The sequence below is a fragment of the Acartia tonsa genome, chromosome 4 (assembly GCF_053477335.1).
Source record: "Acartia tonsa isolate MP-2025a chromosome 4, ASM5347733v1, whole genome shotgun sequence".
Lineage (NCBI taxonomy): Eukaryota > Metazoa > Arthropoda > Copepoda > Calanoida > Acartiidae > Acartia > Acartia tonsa.
The window spans coordinates 18519531-18540136 of NC_137263.1; the positions used below are offsets into that span (position 1 = coordinate 18519531).

Sequence of the window (20606 nt, forward strand, 5' to 3'; positions counted from 1 at the left end):
TAAAATACCGGAAAGTTAAAAAACATTAATCACACCCCTCCCAAAAATAAACAAGACAAACAAAATAATCATTCCTCAAATTAGGATGGATCCATACCAATACCACGAGCTGCATGACAGATGGGACGCCCTCATGGTTAGGATGTTGAGACTCTTCTCCAAGCTAAATATTCTGCACAAGATTTATTTTTTTTCCCCTGCTACAAATTTTTTTATTTTTTTTCCCCCCTAGATTTTTCTGAAAAAGTAGGGGGGGAAATAGAAAAATATTTAAAGAACTCTATACTTCATTTATTTTATCCCTCCTACCACACATTTCTTTAGTTTTTTTTCACCAAGGAGGGGGGGGGGGGGAAATGGAAAAAATGTTTTCAGTTTTCTTAATTTTTACATTTTTTTTTCCTCCAACCACTTATTTTTTATTTCCACACCCCCCCCCCCCCTGAGCAGGGGATCCCATGCAGAATATACATCCCTGATTATAACATATACTTCTTATTTCAGGAGTTACCTATACACCCCTGTTAGACGTTATTGCAATGGGAGACAATTTGATTGGTACACTCTCTAAAGCTCTACTGAAGCGTATAAGAAGTGGAGATAAGACGAAAAATGTACAGGTGACTTTTTACAACTAATTATTTCTACATATTTAAGATGAGACCTTACTTTTCATTACTGTACTTAAAGTATAATCTATGCTCGACTTTAATTTCTATTTTTCACTTGCAGTCAGCGCACTATAAACATGCTTGCTCTTACACCAGTATAGTCATATTTACTGTAATCAATTGACACGTGTAGCTTGCCCAAATAACGATCCATAACAACTCCCCTATATTATTTTAAATAAGTAATTCACTAATTATGTAATCTTTTTCCAGTTGCAGCATAAACTGAGGTCCATAAGAAAACTCTTCTGTAATGCAACGAGAGCCAGAAGTAAATACTGGCGCAAGAAACATCAACAAAGTGAAGACAGTCAGCCATTACTAGAAGAAGAACAGCAGGAGGATTTGATGGATGTGGAATATGAGAACGAAACTGCATCGTCAAAAGGTAACCTACAATATCTGTAATATAAAGTAGAACGATGTCGGTCTGTCTGTTTGTTGTTTGTTTGTCCAAATTCCCACAAACATTGTCTCCCAATTTTTGTTTTTTATTTTCCTTTCAATCTAAATTTCAAACAATTGGTTTGATCAAACGTTAGTTAAGTTTGTCTCAAGATATCCTTGTTCCAGGGGTGTATATTCTACATGGGATCCCTTAACCTAACCCACCTTCACCCACTCTCTACATTTATCTACTTTTTCTGGAATTTTTAATTTTTTAACTTTCTAATTTGACTAGTTTTTCTTTACGGCATTATCCTTATACTAAAGTAACAGGATGTCTGTGTGTCTGTTCAAAAGGATCTTGCTAACCGCTGAACCGATTGGGTTCTCCTTTACAGGGTACCTTCACATAGGTCCCGGGAAGGTTTATAACTATAAAACACCATGTTTAACATCGTATTTTTTTAGGTAAAGTTTGTACAGGCTGCAATACCAACTTCACAAAGGAAACCGAAAGTATATGTTATCAATGCTACGCAAACCAAGTTTTGGAGCGATTAAATAACAATCCTGAAGAAACAAACTACATTAATATTGTTGTAGACAATATTAACAACAATAATACCAACGATAATAATGATGCAGACAATGACAGCATTCAAGATGCCGAGGACTGGGAACACGTCGAATTGTTTGATATACCTGAAGATGATTTTGACCCAGATGATGACGATGACCCTGATGACGAACCTGATGGCGAACCTGATGGCGATCATGACGGGGATCCCTTCAAACATCTTACAGAACTTGAGAAAGAAATTGTTAATGATTTCAGAAGCGTTTGTGTTCTAGACAACCCCATCTCTCACAACAAAGTTAGAATCATCCTGGCAATTCTGAAACGCTCGTGTATTTTCAAATTTCCGTCATATAATACATTATTCAAACCCAAATACAAAGTTGAAATCAAAGAAAACAAATATAATCCTACAAATGCTCCTGGTTCACTGATTGAGTGCAGGTATGTTTATATACGATTTAGAAAGCGTAGCATTTCTATAATCATTACCAGAATTTCCGTACGTCCATTTTAAACATGTCGATTTTTCTCCTTTTTTAACAACAAACTTTCAAGTGTTCTAATTATCAGTTTGATCATTCTTTGGTATATTGCTTCCTGCGACAACTTGAGAACAATATTATAAGCTATTATTAGTTAAAAATATATTTCTTTTTCCAGATTCCCTACCTATGAGATCCTCCAAGACGCCATCACAGACTTTAAACGGTTGAATGGACAACAGGCCGTTGATGATCATATAACTTTTGACATCTCGGGCGACGGAGTGAAAGCAGCTCAGGGATCTCATATCTCCTATTATACTGTCTGGATTAGGTAAGTAATTAATATATTGTGGATTTGAAAGGGTTGGGTTGGGATAAAGTTCTTTTCATATACAGCATGACCCTCGAAAAAATATTTTTTAGGAATGGCACCCTATATTTCAAAGGATATCAAAATATTTGTTTTACATCAATTGACAGCCCAGATTTTTAAAGCCAAAGTTTAGGAAACCATTCAATAAAGAAATAAAAAAGAAAACTAAGTTTACAATTGATACTTTTTTCTATTGCATACATATATAAAAATCTGTCTTACTGTATACCAGGACTTAATTAATACCATAAGTAAACCTAGTTTTTACCACTTTTACGGTAAAATTTTACCAGCCTTTACGTTTTATAAATCAGTAACTACAATTTTAAGTCTAAGTTATTAAATGCTATTATTATTAATTCTTCTTTATTATTTCAGGTTATTCTTCAACAAGGATTTCAGTGTTATATTGCCAGTCAGCATATTTGAGAAGACGAGGAGGCGTCCCTACAGTTACAACTTTCTGGATAATGTTACCCGATTCATCAACAAACTAATTCAAGAAGGATTACCTGGACATACCTTTCAATGTAGAACCATCATCCACGATGCCGTTGCGAGAGCCGATGTATTCGGCATTCTTGGCCATGGATCAAAAAATGGATGCCCACACTGTGACCTTCCAGGGATGGCTTTTTCACAGACTTATCTCCGTCAAAAGAACTTGGTATTGTTCGAATCAATGAATGTATTTTACCCCAGTGACAGTCAAAATATGGGTACGCCGAGGTCTGACGAGAAATTCCGCAAGTTAGAGGAAAATAATCAGAACATGAAAACCAGTTTTTCTGAGCTTGACCCGAGCTTGGATTTAATACAAGATACCCCCAGTGATCCGATGCACGCGTTGCACCTGGGCTATGTAAAGAAAGTGATGACGTACCTGAAGAAAGGACGTAATAGTTATCCAGAATTGGAAGAAGAAGACTTAGTTCAAATGGAGAGAATTACAGGGATGTACTGCATTTGACTAAAGAAATGACGCGTAAAATAGGTGTTTTCTTCGCGCATTTCTCGGCACTGCGATAAAATTCTGCATTTTTAGATTTATGTCTATTACACATTATTTGTACGCCTTGTTATGCCGCTTAAAAGAGTGTTAGTTTGAAAAGTTTAAAGAACTTAAATTTTGAAAATTTTCTCCTTATCACCCATATTTTACCATGAACTGCAGTAACTCCAATTATAGATGAAATCAACGATCAATTGAAGCTTGTTGGCGATTTTGATCGCGTTCCCCGTACGTCCATCATGCGCCTGACAGAGAAGAAGCTAGCCCTCAATTTGAAAAGTTCTGAATTCAAAGTACTGGGCTTTTACCATATGATATTTTATGCAGAGGTAGGTTTTTACCATATTATAATCTTTTTAGAATTTAAAGCTTATTTCAGTTTCATTATATTGTATAGCAATAACATTCTTTTTAAATTTGCGCACGTGTGCTATATTATATATATATTTCTATTGAGGAGGGTGGACTTCCAATAAGTATATAGGGCGAAGCCCCTAGAGGCTAGGGGCGAAAGAGCTAGTTTTCCCTTAAATTATTACAATGTTTTTTTTTCCAGTTGGCAAATCTTAAAGATGAACAACGTCTGATATGCAAGTTTTTATTCCACATATTGCGCTGTCTCGAAGAGCATATAACAACTGAACGTGTGGCTGAGCTCAAGACCATGATAATGGTCCTGAACTCAAAATTGGCGGAGATGTACGGCGAATCGTGCTTGAGTTACAATACTCACATGCTTTACCATATGCCGGAACATGTCCGCCGATTTGGACCATCCATGGCGTTCAGTTGTTATGCTTTCGAAAGTGCCAATCATGTGATTGCAACTTACATCCGAGGATATAATTTTGGCCTTAAAGAGGTTTCAAACAGGTAATACTATTTTTTTTTAGTTGAGTTCCTTTGACTTTTAGTTTTGGTTTCAAGAAGTGTCACTTCTCCCCCCCCCCCCCACTCTTTACAAATTTTAATGTAATTTTTAAAAATGTAACATAACTTTCTTTCCGTGTATTGCTGATCAAACACTTAAGCTATAACGATTTCACCAGCAACATACCTTTCCGTTTAACAGCCATTAATGACATAAATGACATATTTAGATTGTTGATATTTCACACAGTGAAACCGTACATAAATGAAAAGCTGGCTGTCAGGGGAAAAAGGAATGCCAACAAACGAAAGTTCGAAAGAAATCAATTCTATACAGACTGCCAAGACCTCTACTTTGTCCCAGACTGCCGTCGTGATAAAACAGTATGGTTGGTCCACAAAGTGAGGACATTTTTTCCGGCATACACCTTTCCTGAAGATTCCAGAAGAATAGGTAGGGGTGTATATTTTGCACATGATTAATTGTTGTATAGAAATATTTCATGAACTATACATTTCATCTAATTCCTTTTTAACCTACCACAATTTATTTGTAATTCTCTTATCATGCCAGGAGGAGAGTGTGGTAAAGGGGGGAGGGGGGGTCTAGGAAATATGAATTAAGTTTTATGGTTTTAAACACTGAAAATATACACCCCTGGTATTAGGAGTAGGCAAGACTGACGATCCCGAAGACTATAGCCATCCTCCAACACAACTAGCCTCCAACCTACTGAAGTACAGAGTAGCACATATCTCCGTACACCTGTTGCATCAAGATGTCTCCATCGTAATTCCTATCGGAATTTAATTTTGTACATTGAAAGCAGAGAAAGGGGGGGGGGGGGAAATGACACTTTTTGAAACCAAAACTAAAAGTTCCATATTGTACCCTTATAAAACAACTGCCATGCAAAATGACAGATCTGTAACTGTTTCTTTAGTTCAGTTCCTTTGACTTTTAGTTTTGGTTTCAAAAAGTGTCACTTCCCCCCCCCCCCCCCCCTTTTGTTATAATATGTATGTAAAATGTTGTAAAATTCAACTGAAGGCCCTTCCCTCTTTATTTGGAATTTATGTGAAATGTACTTTAAAATATTTTTTTCATTAAAATTATTTTTTATAGCTAATTTTAAAAAAGGCATTTCAACTAAATTTAGCAAAACCCTACCTTTTTGGCCATCGATGGGTATGAAGTTAAAGTGTTATAAGTCTAGTCTGTAATTTGAAAGAGTACATGTTTGCAATTTAATTTAATTTTACATAAAATTTTAATTTCTGTCTACACATTTCAGATTTAAAACTATGCAAATTGCCCATGCCAACGACCTGGATCCAACAGCGTAATTTCGACTGGCAATTGATCAAGCTAGATCCCAAAATGACGAGGACTGGAAAGAGTGCTAGTTCTGTAAAGGTAAAAATTATATTTAAGGCCTAATTTACTATTGTACAAATTGCTGCTACCCTTCGCTCAAAAAACTTATAAATTCGCATGTTACCGGATAGAAAGGAAAACCTTATCGGTTCATGCTTAACAGACCACAAAAGATTATTGACCAAGTATAATTATTTATTAATTTTCCACAGTGTGTTTAACATTTGATATTAGTAATTAAAATTCTAGGGGCGTAGCCACTGCTATCTAATATCTTTTTATGCATTGTAAATACAACAATTATTTCTTGTTTTAGAACAACAAGCCTACTGGAGGTGGCAAACCTAATGGTGCCAGAGGTGGAAGTGCCAAAGCTCCAAGTGCCAAAACTGGAAGCAACAAATCTACTGGAGGTGGCAAAGGTACAACAGCAAAGGTAGGGTTTTAAGTTTTATTGTTATCGGTTTTTGGTTTGTTGGTGTTTTGTTGTTAAACTAAACTTACTAACATGATGTCTGTTTGTGGGTTTGTACCAACAAATCTCGTTAACCGTTGAACAAATTGGGTCCCTCTAACCATATAACTTAACCTAGCCTAACCTAACACAGTCATTTTGTCGGGAGAGGGGGGGGGGGGAGGGTAAAGTTTTAAAAAATAGAAGAAAAAAATTAGGATAATGCCGGTGTTGTTTAAAACTATAATCCTCGGTAAGTAATGCTTTACAATAATTATCTATATTATTTTTAGAACACAACTAGAACCACAACATCTCCAATGAGGCCAATAAATATTACCCCACCTCCATCTCCACGGGCACGGCACCACTCCGCGAGTCAACGGACCGCGAGAGTTGTAGTTCCTCCTGCAACATCATCACGATCCCAGTCCCATTCATCACGACCCCAGGGATCATCTGGCCCTTCTGGTGAGATGGAAGAAAGCGAGGTATTATTTTTATTTCATTTTGTCATCCAGAGGATACAAATTACAATTATTTAGGATATATATCGACTTAGCCTGGAAAAAATAACTTGTAAGATTTGACTAAATTTTTGGTAAACATTGACCAATAAAAATTTACCTTGTAAATTTTTACAAACAAGTTGGTCAAATTTTACCAAGTTGATTTTTTGGTCAAAGTCCAAAAATCTGGACTTAGCCTAAAAATTTACCTTGTCAATTTTTACCAAAAAGTTGGTCAAATTTTACCAAGTTTTTTTGTTTGTCAAAGTCCAAAAATGATGGAAGATGCTTAGGATCACTTGCTCTTGTTTGTGGATAGTCTTCTTTTCTACCACGTAGTTTTTAAAATACCAAGACTTGAAAATATGTGGTTTAATATGTTTCATTTTAAGGATTTGTTCACCGGGGCCGTTATGAACCAAATTCAGAACCAATTTCAGCAGCTACGTACTTTCTTGACCTCACAAATGAAAAATCAACTAGAGCCCATTAATGCGTCCATCAGAAACTTGGTAAACAAAACGTCCACAAACCATGAGTTAGTGAAGAATGAAATCAAAGACCTGCAAGACAGTGTATCAAGAGATATGGCTGAAAATACTAAAACCCTGAAAACAGAAATGAAGAAAACCGGCCAAATTGTGGAAACCTTGGTGACTGATCTAAGAAGACTGACCAATGTGGATGAGCTTGATGAGGAGGAGGCGAATAAAGGGCCTAGTGAGAATCAGGATGTTGTCGTGGACCGGATTTTCTCACCAGATTTTTACAGAGAAAGAATAAAGAACCATGACCCCTTGGAAAAAGATGGTTATATGAGAAGAGAAGAAATTATCTTTTTCATCCAAAATTTCGAAGACTCACGGAAAGTGGATATAGGCTGGCAAACCTTACTGAAAGTATGCCGAGACATCATAACCTTCACGTATGTCGTGTTCGAGCAGTTCACCTTTGACGCCCGCATCACAGCTGCCTTTTGGACTGCTCCGGAAGTTATTGATGACGAAACTGGTAAGTAAATATTATTTTGTAAATTTGACATGATGAGAAAACGTTTAAAACAGGGAGAAGGGAGGTGGGGGCAAGGGAAATAAACCGAATAAAAGGGGCATTCCTATTCTTGCTAGCAGGTGACCATGTACAATAATCTTTTTATATATATATTTTATTTGTGAAAATAAATCTTGTGCAGAATATACACCCCTGGTACAATAATAAACATGTACCTATGCAGAGTTAATTGAAAATTTCATTATTATTTCAGTGGAACGTTTCTTGGATCATTGTAAGTTAGTGCTTAACGAGACGTACCTACATGAAGCTATCCCACCAAATTTGTGGAGAACAGGAACCTATGTGTCTTCAAGCGACCTTTTTCTAGTGAGGAACCACATACAAGCTTGTAGGTAATTCAATTATTTATCGCATCTATTCCGCGTCTATTAAATGTGAAAGTGGTAGTTTTACAAAATGCATTTCAATGTTCTTTAGTTAAAAAAGTAGTTTCACGAAATGTTAACTGCATATTGTATTCTTGTTAAATTGTTAAACTACATTTCTATGGCATATGTTTCAAAGAATTTCAATTTTGTACCATGTATTTTTTTATGTGGCAAGACTTTTAGTTCATCTTTTCTTGATATATGTTATATGTTATATATTGAGACTGTTTTGATATAAACCCTTTTTTTATCTAGGTTCTTGCGCAATTTCGAACACACTTTTAAAGAGGACGCGACTGGTTTTTGTGAAAATAAGAAGAGGGCCGAAGATTATATGCTTGCTAATGAGGATCCTGTCTGCTGGAGGCTATTTCGAGGGCTGGTAACGCGAAAACAAGAACGCGCATTGTCAACCCCAAACTACACGTATGAACAGGTTTTTGAAATCAAGCCAAGGAAGGAGACAAGCAATAAGAAAGGCAAGAAAGACAAGAAAGACAAGAAAGACAAGAAGGAAAAGGCACAGAAACGATCAGCCTTACAGATGTGTGAATTTTATCTGGCCCCTGCAGAGATACAAAGAATTAAGCGGCGTATTAAACCGAAGACAATCACAACTTCAACACCAGGTGTTACAGCCGAAGACAAGAAATTTTACCACATGTTAGGTGCCCACTCAATGGGTTGCTTACCCCACGAAGTTCAAGGAAAGAACCCGATTTACTTGAGAATAAACAATGACAGGTCGAGAAATTCATTTCAGATCAAAAATTATGCAGACATGGCAAAGAACCCCAAGCAATTTTTCAAGACAGTCCATAGTAATAAGAAGGTTATACAAAGAGCTGTAATGTATTATTCGTACGCCACAACCAATTTGAAACCAGAAATGAGTGAAGAACAGACAAAGATTCACAATGCCAGTGAGAAAGCAACTAGAATTTCAAGAAATAGAAAGATGAATGCTGCTGATGAATCCACTGCTGATGATTGCACTGCTGATGATTCCACTGCTGATGATTCCACTGCTGATGATTCCACTGCTGATGTATCCACTGATGGTGAAGACAATGCTGTTGAAGACAATGAAGCTGAAGGCAATGCTGTTGAAGAAAATGGTATGGAAAACATTGCTGATGAAGAAAGCAACAATGGTGAGGAGCTTGTAATTGATGACGGAGGCGACGACGTTGAAATGAATTCAAATGATGATCAGATTGGGAATGACTTACGCATACCACCCGCGGAGAATCCAGCAGTAACTCCAGAACCAGTAAAGCACCCAGTAAAGCCACGTAGGTTATATGAAGATCCAATTGTCAACAGCCAGTCCAATAATAAACCCAAAGTAAATGTATTTAAAAACATCACAAGCTCCAAAAGGAAGAAGCATGGAAAGGGCTCGAAAAAGTCGAAGAAGATAATTATTTCTGAAACAGACGATGAGGGCCAAAATGTGGGAAATCTTGATGATACAGTCCCAATGCAAGATGATGAACAACCACCAAACTTTCCACCACTGCAAAGACAGAAAGAATTTTATGGACGAAATAATTCAATCACAGGTACATATTTGTTGAACATTAATTATTATTTATAAGTTTTATCTTTCCTCGTATTGTGTATATACTGCACAAGATTTTTTTTCCTCTGCTACTAATTTTTTTTAAATTTTTCTTCCCCCCCCCCCCTAGTTTTTTTTCACCAAGTAGGGGGAAAATTGAAAAATATTTAAAGAACTCTATGATTTATTTATTCTATCCCTCCTACAACACATTTCCTTTTAAAATTTTTTTTCAACCAAGTAGGGGGGGTGGGGGGGTGGAAAAAATGTTTTCAGTACTTGCTTTTTGTTTGGAAACGTATAAAATTAATGTATAAATTAATTATTTACAGGCAACAGTAACGAGAGACAGGTGACTGGAAAGGCAACAAGTGTCGTGGAGGAAAGCAGCAGTGATGAGAATGATGAGGATGCCGAAGGTATTGTTATTTATAGTTTGAAAAACGTAGGAACTGTATCACCTAAATTTAAGTTTATTAATATTTTAGTTGAGAAGTAGTCTTAGATAAAAACCCTGTGGATTAATTTTGTTTTAAGGGAAACTTCGTACAGGCCCTGACAGGGTTTTAGGCTAAAATTTGTATGGGCGCAGCCGCTATCTATAATACTAAGTAGCTTAATGTCTGTCCGGCCGTCAGAAGCTTAAGATCTCAGTAACCACTGAATCGATCGAGGTTACGGTAAAATTTTACCACCTTTTAAATCGTATAGGCTGGTAAAATTTTACCATAAAAGTGGTAAAAACTAGGTTTTTTATGGTATTAATTGTATCCTTGAGATCGGATTCTACTCTTCTGTGTATTGGTCCTGCGGTGATTTTAAGCTATTTCCTTGGAGGGGGGGGGGGGGGGGTTGGGTAACATTTATACTATTTGAAATAATGACTATAATAATTATTTAGATGATGTGGCGATCATTCCAAAGAACCGGGAGCGAAGGCAAACCGCATTGGAAGCCGAAGCAAAAACCAAGAAAAGTTTACAGCTGGACAATGAACCATCATTCGAGGTGGATAACGAAGATGACGGAAACCAGAGTGACGAAATTGTGGAGGTTGAGGACAATGAGGGCAAGAATGACGGCAATGCAAGTAAGGAAATTCGGATACATCCATGTGGAATAATATTACCCAAACTTGCCATTATAATTCACAACCACACGGGTCATTATGAGGTTGTTGCAGTAGGCTCAAATGTTTCTATATACAACCAAATGGAAATTTTAGAACTCATCAACATTGACGGTAAGTTACAGGTCTTAATGTAATAAATGGGGGGGGGGGGGGGTGGGCGAAAGTGACACTTTTTCAGGGGTGTATATTCTGCACAAGATTTATTTTTTTTCCCCTGCTACAAAATTTTTTATTTTTTTTTCCCTCTAGATTTTATTTAAAAAGTAGGGGGGAAAATAGAAAAATATTTAAAGAACTCTATATTTTATTTATTTTATCCCTCCTACCACACATTTTTTTAGTTTTTTTTAACCAAGGAGGGGGGCGAAATGGAAAAAATGTTTTTAGTTTTCTTAATTTTTACATTTTTTTTCCCTCCAACCACTTATTTTTTATTTTTTTTCCCCCCCCCTGAGCCGGGGATCCCATGCAGAATATACACCCCTGCACTTTTTTGGGGCTTTTATTGGCGGTTCTCGGCGGTGGCGACGCCGTTTCTTCACAGTTCCATATTGTACCCCTATAAAGCAACTGCCAATGCAAAATTCCCCCTTTTATCTTTGATTGGCATATTAATATAGGGTAAAAAATATTGCTTGTTTTCATTTGAATCTGATTAATAGTAACTAATGTTCATATAGGTATGGAAATAATATTGAAGCTACAATTATGTACATTTGCTTTAACATTTTTTATTTCTTTGTAGGAGAAAAAGCAAAGTGGAAAAAAGATGGAGAAGAAGGTGAATTACTTTCTGACATCAAAGAAGAAGCACCAGAGAGTGATGATACAGATGAAGGTCATCAATCAGACCCAGACACTGGAACTGGCAGTAGTAGTAGTAGTGAAGAAGAAGAAGAAGAACGCAGGCCAAAAGCAAAAGTGGCCCAAAAGCCAAAGCCTACCAAAGAAGCTCCTAAACGTCCCAGAAAACAAACAACATTTCCATCAACGAATCAAATTGATGCGGTGTTGTACAGAAACCAGAGCAGAGCAAGCACGAGCAGAGCACAAATTAATTCAAGCCGGGAATATGCTGAAAGCGCAGGCACATCAAATCCTGATGAAGACGTAAACCCAGAACCAGGTTGTAGTTATAGTCAACTCAGTCCAGAGCAAGGTTGTAGTAATAGTCAACTCAGTGAGCAACCTAACCAAATTAAGCTGCAGCAAATGTTGAACAGAACAAATACACATTTGCCCGATTTCGGCCAGCGTGGTGAGGCTCGGACAAGAAGAGATGCCAACAAACGAGTAAAGGACAACATGAAGAAGCAAAGATTGTGGGAACAGGGACACAGGCCTGAAGATGATGAGTTAGAGAAGAAGAAAAGATCAAGCTCCAGACCACCACAGAGAGCAAGTTCTCAACAATGTTCTCAAAACATAAACAATTACGGTATCTTTGGCAGCTACATTACAGCTGATTCGGGAAAGGGGTGTATATTCTGCACAAGAAATATTGTTTGTCCACGGCTAAAAATTTTTAAAATTTACAAATGTTTTCAGTTTTCTTAATTATTACCTTTTTTTCTTACCTCCATCTATTTATATTTAATGAAATATAATATACATCCCTGAGCAGACTTGGAAAAAATATTATACATCCGATCCATGTAGAATATACATCCCTGGCAGAATGGAGACAAGTATTATCCGTCGGAACTTTCGTCTGAAAACGAAGAACAAGACGAAGAACAAGACGAAGAACAAGACGAAGAACAAGACGAAGAACAAGACGAAGACCTGATTATAGGTCGCAGTCAATCCCAATAATTCCAGGACTTTACGTATATATATATTTATATGTAATTTTTTTTGATTTCATAAGTTTCATCTTCAATTTTTTTTTATAATATCTAGAAAGGAGTCTTTTCCCAAAATGCATTTGAAGTTAATTTAGTGAACCGTATATTTGAACCTGTTTAAATGTGTTTAAACTCTATTTATATGGCATAAATTTGAAGAAAGTTAAATTTTCTACCACGTACTTTTACCATCTTAACAAAGAAAAATATGCAATTCACAAAATTAAGTTCAAATGCATTTTGTGAAACTACCCCTTTCCACCAATTAAGTTTAATGAGCTTAAAGTTAAGAGCTTAAACTGAAAATTTTTTGTTGTATAATCTGTCGCATTTTTTGTAATTCAGTATATAGCAGTTGTAGTTTACCCCCTAAACTAAGGAAAAAAAGTATTCAGAACTAGCTTTTGTTAATTTTATATATTTGTTTAATTTTGTATAAAAATATTATATATATGACAGTTATCGTAGGGAATGTTTTAATTAATACGGTGGTAGATTTCCATGGTAAAATGCGTAATGTTTATGTGCTGTAATTAAAAAAGAGAACGTTTCAAATTTGTATAAACTTTTTGTAAATGTTAAATTTGTCTATATACTTGTTTACAATATAAGATATACCAATATGTGATCTTGCTGGCCACCCTATTATATTAAAATTCCCTACGTCAGTTTTTTGGACATTTATTAATGAAAATTTAATACCAGTGATAATTTGTTTCTTTTCAAATTTAATATAGAATGTCCGACATGACAGCCACAGCAGCAGCCGACTTAGAGAGAGACGAACAGCACGAAGAACAGAAGCCGGAAACCACAAGTGGGTGAGTAATATTTTAATATGTATAAAACGAAGTAGAATGATGTCTGTCTGTCTGTCTGTCCGTCCGTCCGTCCCTAGCTATATTTTGGTAACCATTCATCGAATCGGATTCGACAATCCATCACAACATAATTACATAAATACATATTACATATTTTTTGGTAATTACTTCTTTGGGCAAAGGTCCGATTACCTGGGATATATAATATATATTTATATATTTCAGTGATAGCGAAAAACAGAAGAACGAAATGAGTGTGTCTGAGCCTGAGCTGCCTGCTAAGCTGGATGACCTGCCTGATACCCCTCCTAAATCGTCTGATACAGAAGATTTGAACCTAACTTTGGATTGCACTACGTAAGTTTATTTATTTTTGTTACCATTCTATTTCTGTTCGGAAGGTGGTAGTAGCCGGATTGAAAAGAGTAGGATAAACATTATTGTTATGGCGAATAATTATAGTTTCATTCAGGGGTGTACATTACGCACAAGATTTATTTTGTTCCCGTGGTACAAAATTTTGTATTTTTTTCCCACCTATTTTTATCTCACCAAGTAGGGACGGAAATGGAGAAATATTGAAAGAACTAAAATTTTTGGTCCTACCACACATATTTTAGTTATTTTCCCCCCACCACCTGAACAGGGGATCCCATATAGGATATACACCCCTGATATTTCAAATTAGCAGCTACGCTAAACCCTCTAATATGAAGTATATCTCTTAAAGTTTCTTTTGCCACTCCCTTCCCTTGCCGGTACCTATGAGAAGAACCCGATCTGTTCAGTGGTTATCGAGATCCTTCGGTACATAAACACGGACATCCTGTTACTTTAGTATTATTTTTTTTTATTTTTCAGGGACGACGATGGATGGGAGACAATGCAGAAAATAAAACAAGACCTTAGGGCAGCAAAGCAAAAAATTGCTTCTTTGGAAGAGGAGATCGCTTGTTTGGAAACACAAACAAAGTAAGAAATTTTTTTCACTTCTTTTTTTGGTATTTAATCCGGGCGACTGTGTTGTAAATGATTTTTCGGTACAGACAAATTCACCTTTATATATTACAAAACTAGCAAGTATGCCTCTAGGGGTAAGGTGGGAGGGGTAAATGTGGACCAAAAAAAAAGTTTACTATTTAATTATAATATGATTGCTTAATTCAGGGAGCAATCCAAGAGATGTCCGGCGGCACAAAAGGATGACCAGAAGGTCGGACAAGCCTCTGTTATGGAAGGAGAAGCAAAGTAAGATATCCTATTATATAAAGTAGTAAGCGTTTTTTGTTTGTCCCGAAGGATAACCGCTAAACCGATATTGTTCTCCTTTAAAGTGAAGCTTCTTATAGGTCCTGGAAAGGTTTTAAACTATTTTTGTGCAGGGTGTCTTCACCCCCTTCCCCAAAAAATATTTTTACTCTTCTGAAACTGAAATTGAAAATGGGAAGATGTTGATTTTTCCCCTTCCAACCTTAAGTGCCCCTAGAGGTTTCTAGGGGCGTAGCCACTAGTTTCTTTTAATAATCTTTTTTCATACTTTATCCGGGCGACTGTGTTGTAAATGATTTTTCGGTACAGACAAATTCACCTTTATATATTACAAAACTATAGCAAGTATGCCTCTAGGGGTAAGGTGGGAGTGGTAAATGTGGACCATAAAAAGTTTACTATTTAATAATAATATGATTGCTTAATTCAGGGAGCAATCCGAGAAATGTCCGGCGGCACAAAAGGATGACCAGAAGGTCGGACAAGCCTCTGTTATGGAAGGAGAAGCAAAGTAAGATATCCTGTTATATAAAGTAGTAAGCGTTTTTTGTCTGTCCCGAAGGATAACCGCTAAACCGATATTGTTCTCCTTTAAAGTGAAGCTTCTTATAGGTCCTGGAAAGGTTTTAAACTATTTTTGTGCAGGGTGTCTTCACCCCCTTCCCCAAAAAATATTTTTACTCTTCTGAAACTGAAATTGAAAATGGGAAGATGTTGATTTTTCCCCTTCCAACCTTAAGTGCCCCTAGAGGTTTCTAGGGGCGTAGCCACTAGTTTCTTTTAATAATCTTTTTTCATACTTTATCCGGGCGACTGTGTTGTAAATGATTTTTCGGTACAGACAAATTCACCTTTATATATTACAAAACTATAGCAAGTATGCCTCTAGGGGTAAGGTGGGAGTGGTAAATGTGGACCATAAAAAGTTTACTATTTAATAATAATATAATTGCTTAATTCAGGGAGCAATCCGAGAAATGTCCGGCGGCACAAAATGATGATCAGAAGGTCGGACAAGCCTCTGTTATGGAAGGAGAAGCAAAGTAAGATATCCTATTATATAAAGTAGTAAGCGTTTTTTGTCTGTCCCGAAGGATAACCGCTAAACCGATATTGTTCTCCTTTAAAGTGAAGCTTCTTATAGGTCCTGGAAAGGTTTTAAACTATTTTTGTGCAGGGTGTCTTCACCCCCTTCCCCAAAAAATATTTTTACTCTTCTGAAACTGAAATTGAAAATGGGAAGATGTTGATTTTTCCCCTTCCAACCTTAAGTGCCCCTAGAGGTTTCTAGGGGCGTAGCCACTAGTTTCTTTTAATAATCTTTTTTCATACTTTATCCGGGCGACTGTGTTGTAAATGATTTTTCGGTACAGACAAATTCACCTTTATATATTACAAAACTATAGCAAGTATGCCTCTAGGGGTAAGGTGGGAGTGGTAAATGTGGACCATAAAAAGTTTACTATTTAATAATAATATAATTGCTTAATTCAGGGAGCAATCCGAGAAATGTCCGGCGGCACAAAATGATGATCAGAAGGTCGGACAAGCCTCTGTTATGGAAGGAGAAGCAAAGTAAGATATCCTATTATATAAAGTAGTAAGCGTTTTTTGTCTGTCCCGAAGGATAACCGCTAAACCGATATTGTTCTCCTTTAAAGTGAAGCTTCTTATAGGTCCTGGAAAGGTTTTAAACTATTTTTGTGCAGGGTGTCTTCACCCCCTCCCCCAAAAAATATTTTTACTCTTCTGAAACTGAAATTGAAAATGGGAAGATGTTGATTTTTCCCCTTCCAACCTTAAGTGCCCCTAGAGGTTTCTAGGGGCGTAGCCACTAGTTTCTTTTAATAATCTTTTTTCATACTTTATCCGGGCGACTGTGTTGTAAATGATTTTTCGGTACAGACAAATTCACCTTTATATATTACAAAACTATAGCAAGTATGCCTCTAGGGGTAAGGTGGGAGTGGTAAATGTGGACCATAAAAAGTTTACTATTTAATAATAATATGATTGCTTAATTCAGGGAGCAATCCGAGAAATGTCCGGCGGCACAAAAGGATGACCAGAAGGTCGGACAAGCCTCTGTTATGGAAGGAGAAGCAAAGTAAGATATTTCTTTTAATATTATTTTTTCATACTTTATCCGGGCGACAGTGTTGTAAATGATTTTTCTGTAAAGACAAATTCAACGTGTTCCTTTATTTATTAAAAGCGAGTACTAGCAAGTACGCCTCTAGCTGGGTAAGGTGGAAGGGGTAAATGTGGAACCAAAAAGTTTACTACTTAATTTAAATAGATTATTATATATATATTGTTTAATTCAGGAACAAAACAGCTGCAGCTGGCTCTCCAGAAAATTCGGATGAGAACGAGGTTAAGGAAGTCACTGTTATGGAAACACCAGCAAAGTAAGATTTTTTAAAATTGTTTTTACTACTTTATCCTGGCGACTGTGTTGTAAATGATTTTTCTGTACGCTAAACCCTCTAATATGAAGTATATCCTTAAAGTTTCTTTTGCCACTCCCTTCCCTTGCCGGTACCTATGAGAAGAACCCGATCGGTTCAGCGGTTAACAAGATCCTTCGCTACATACAAACAAAAATCGTTTTACTTTGTAGTATAGATTGTTTAATTTCAGGATGAAAGACCAACCGGATTTTGATATAATTTATGAGAACATAAAGAATCCAGGACCAAAAAGCCCAGGTATAGTACAATATTTATACTAGCGACTGTGCCCAAAGCATATAGTGAAACATTTCTGTACTACATTGTATTATTACACTAGGTTAGGTTAGGTTAGGTTAGGTTAGGTTAGGTTAGGTTAGGTTAGGTTAGGTTAGGTTAGGTTAGAATAGGCTAGGCTAGGCTAGGCTAGGCTAGGCTAGGCTAGGCTAGGCTAGGCTAGGCTAGGCTAGGTTAAAACTAGAAATATTACTCTTTCTATTAATACACTAGGTTAGGTTAGGCTAGAAAAAAAAACTATTGTAAAATTGAAGTATTTTTTTGTAAAAAAAAGTAATTTTAAAAAATATTTTAATTTCAGTGTATGGGGTGTCAGATGATGAGCAGGAGATGTTTGAACCACCCCCTCCTACAATCACGCCAGCATCAAAACTGAGTAGGCGCAAAAGAAGTGCAACACCGGGGAAAATCAAGACCTGCGCCCATGGACGCAGTCCCCGAAGCGAGCTGCCATTGAACACGAGACTCATCGAATGCACCTATATGTGCCCAGACTGCCGCGTCTTCTTTCACAAGAGGCAAAAACAAAGAAAAGAAGGACAAAAGTAAGCTGATGTATAATAGTCCTTCCAGTCAGATCATATATAAACTATTTGTGATAAAAAAGTGATATATATCAAGATATCTTGAGTCAAAAATATGTTTAACCACCTTTAATTTGTACGTACATTAATCTATATGACAGTTTGACAGTTTTGTTCTGACGATGAAAATATTCATATAATATTATATTTGAAACCGCTATTCCTATATAGCAAAATTTTTGAAAATTTAATAATGGAAAGTAACTTCGTAATATATTTTTCTTGTATAAAAATGTTCTAGTATAAAGTACAATTAGAATCCAGATCTCAGCAATTAAAACCTATGTATATTTGTGTTAATTTCTCAGCTTAAACCGATTAAACATGCAGTTATATTATCTGTAAAACTATGTAATATTTGGTCATTTAAACCACGTCTAGAATTATAGACTAATTAAGAAAATTTCTGTGAATATATACCTATATAGTATCGCGCTATCGTACCTATGTAAATCATTATGTAAAAAAATATGTTTAAGTGTTTCAATCAATAAAGTTAATAATGAAAACAATTTTTTTTTTATTTTTGCGTTTTGTGTACAAGCGAGGTTTTTCTATAATTAAGGTCGTTTTTTACCACTTTCTCGTGATTTTTACCACCCGTTTTTACCACAATTATTGGTAAATTTTTACCATATTTACCCTATTTCTGGTAAAATTTTACCAGTTTAGGGCAAAAATATTACCAGGTGTTGAACAGTTTTACCACTTTTTTGGTAAAATTTACCGCAAATTTCTGGTAAATTTTACCAAAAAAGTGGTAAAAATTGGTCAAAATCTGGTATAAATTTGCGTCCTAAAATGGTAATATTTTACCGGAAATCTGGTAAAATTTTACCGATAATTGTGGTAAAAATCGATGGTAAAAAGCGTGAGAAAGTACCACTAAAAGTGTTTTTACCACGATTACGGTAAAATTTTACCACCTTTTAAATCGTATAGGCTGGTAAAATTTTACCGTAAAAGTGGTAAAAACTAGGTTTTTTTATGGTATTAATTCCGTCCTGGGTAATTTTGAAATAAAATAATTTTCTTTCCAATATTTTTATTCCTTTTTCTTATTGGACGTCATTTTGTGTCCAATGAGAGACTAGTGTTTAAATATTTTAAAGCTTATTACAGCATTTATTTTGAATATGATAATCGCAACATTCTCACATTAAATGTGATAAAAATATTTCTCAAAGACTTGAACGCATTAGTAGAGAAACTGCTTTTCCAAATTTTAGTCGCATAATGCTTTTTTAAAACAAACTATTCTGCCTATGTCGTACCTAAATAAGACTTTGATATATTATCTTTATCAGAATAGTATTATATAGTGTTTTAATATTATTTATGCTTCAAAATAATTGTCATAAAATAGAAAACTTTAAACATTTGATTCTATTACTTTACATCGATAATATATCAGCCAATATACGCCTTATATTAAAACTTTTGGGACATTAGTGTGAATTTTGATTGGTTGGTCCCTTAGGTTGGGTGTCCAAACGTTTCAACCACTAATTGTAATTTACTGAAGGGATTATTTTGTGGGGATTGGGGATGTCCATCAGTTTTTGGCTATTGTCTTATCCCATTAGATGCATGCATTTAGTCAGTATTAAACTTTGTTGATATTCTATTTCTAGAATGACAGGTCCCAGTTATATAATTTTGTAAGGTGTGTTTAAGCAATCAATTAATTCACTTTTAAAATGGATCACCGCTAATTACCACTCCTGAAACTGTATAATATGTCCAGTGGCATGCATATGCTGTAACGCAGTAAGGGAGGGGACATTGGGCTGTTTATTACACTAGTCCCTAAATAACGTTTTCTTGGTCGTTGGCTTAAAAACGTTGGAACTTTTATTGAATTTGGATTGGTTGGTTCATTTAGTTGAGCATACATTTTAAACACTAATGAAATCTAATTCTACAAAGTGGAAATTGTTGTGTAGCATCATTGAAATGATCATCAATTTATCGTCCATTGTCTTATCCCTTTAGATCCCTGCATTCATATGCTATAATGCAGGGAGGGAGTGGACAATGGGCTGTTTGTCCCCAAAATTTTTACAATAACGCTTTCTTATTCATTAGCTCAACAACTATGGGGACTTTTATTGAATTTTGATTGGTTGTTTAATTAAGTTTAGTGTCCAAACGTTAAAACTACTAACTATGTATCTTTTGTGTATGAAGGGGATGTAAATCAATTTATCGGCCATTGTCTTATCCCTTTTATTCATTCAGTCATTTAGATCGCTGGCTATAACGTGTTAGGCTAGAATTACTGCGATGACATTTGATTATAACATTAACAATACACTTATGTTGATATATTTTCAGCAAAAAAGCTTTACAGAGATGCTCTATAACCCTGTTAAAGCTAAAGGCATTATGTTGACTAACAACTTTAATTATGTATTTAAAACAGGGCTTTCATAATAGTCATCTGTTGATATAATACCAGCACCAAAGTTAACAGGG

At 35.8% G+C, this 20606-nt stretch overlaps 4 protein-coding genes across 5 annotated transcripts in view; all 4 read left to right on the plus strand.

Moving 5' to 3' along the window:
* LOC145318025 (uncharacterized) overlaps positions 1-20606 on the plus strand; it is a 120463-nt gene that overhangs the window by 16569 nt on the left and 83288 nt on the right. The window lies entirely within an intron of this gene.
* On the plus strand, positions 441-5335 carry LOC145315376 (uncharacterized). The gene is made up of 9 exons (XM_080155360.1): positions 441-620; positions 885-1059; positions 1527-2079; positions 2299-2454; positions 2875-3392; positions 3671-3837; positions 4065-4381; positions 4609-4832; positions 5047-5335. The coding sequence occupies exons 1-9, from the start codon at positions 540-542 to the stop codon at positions 5187-5189; spliced, it is 2334 nt and encodes a 777-aa protein (XP_080011486.1). The 5' UTR covers positions 441-539; the 3' UTR covers positions 5190-5335.
* LOC145315377 (uncharacterized) lies at positions 7487-12414 on the plus strand. Its single transcript, XM_080155361.1, has 4 exons — positions 7487-9726; positions 10058-10144; positions 10627-10968; positions 11603-12414. The coding sequence occupies exons 1-4, from the start codon at positions 8496-8498 to the stop codon at positions 12412-12414; spliced, it is 2472 nt and encodes an 823-aa protein (XP_080011487.1). The 5' UTR covers positions 7487-8495.
* LOC145318027 (uncharacterized) lies at positions 12366-19134 on the plus strand. Its single transcript, XM_080159340.1, has 7 exons — positions 12366-13525; positions 13751-13882; positions 14387-14497; positions 14693-14773; positions 15225-17205; positions 17438-17505; positions 17846-19134. Exons 1-5 carry the CDS (start codon positions 13443-13445, stop codon positions 15307-15309), a joined length of 492 nt encoding a protein of 163 aa, XP_080015466.1. The 5' UTR covers positions 12366-13442; the 3' UTR covers positions 15310-17205; positions 17438-17505; positions 17846-19134.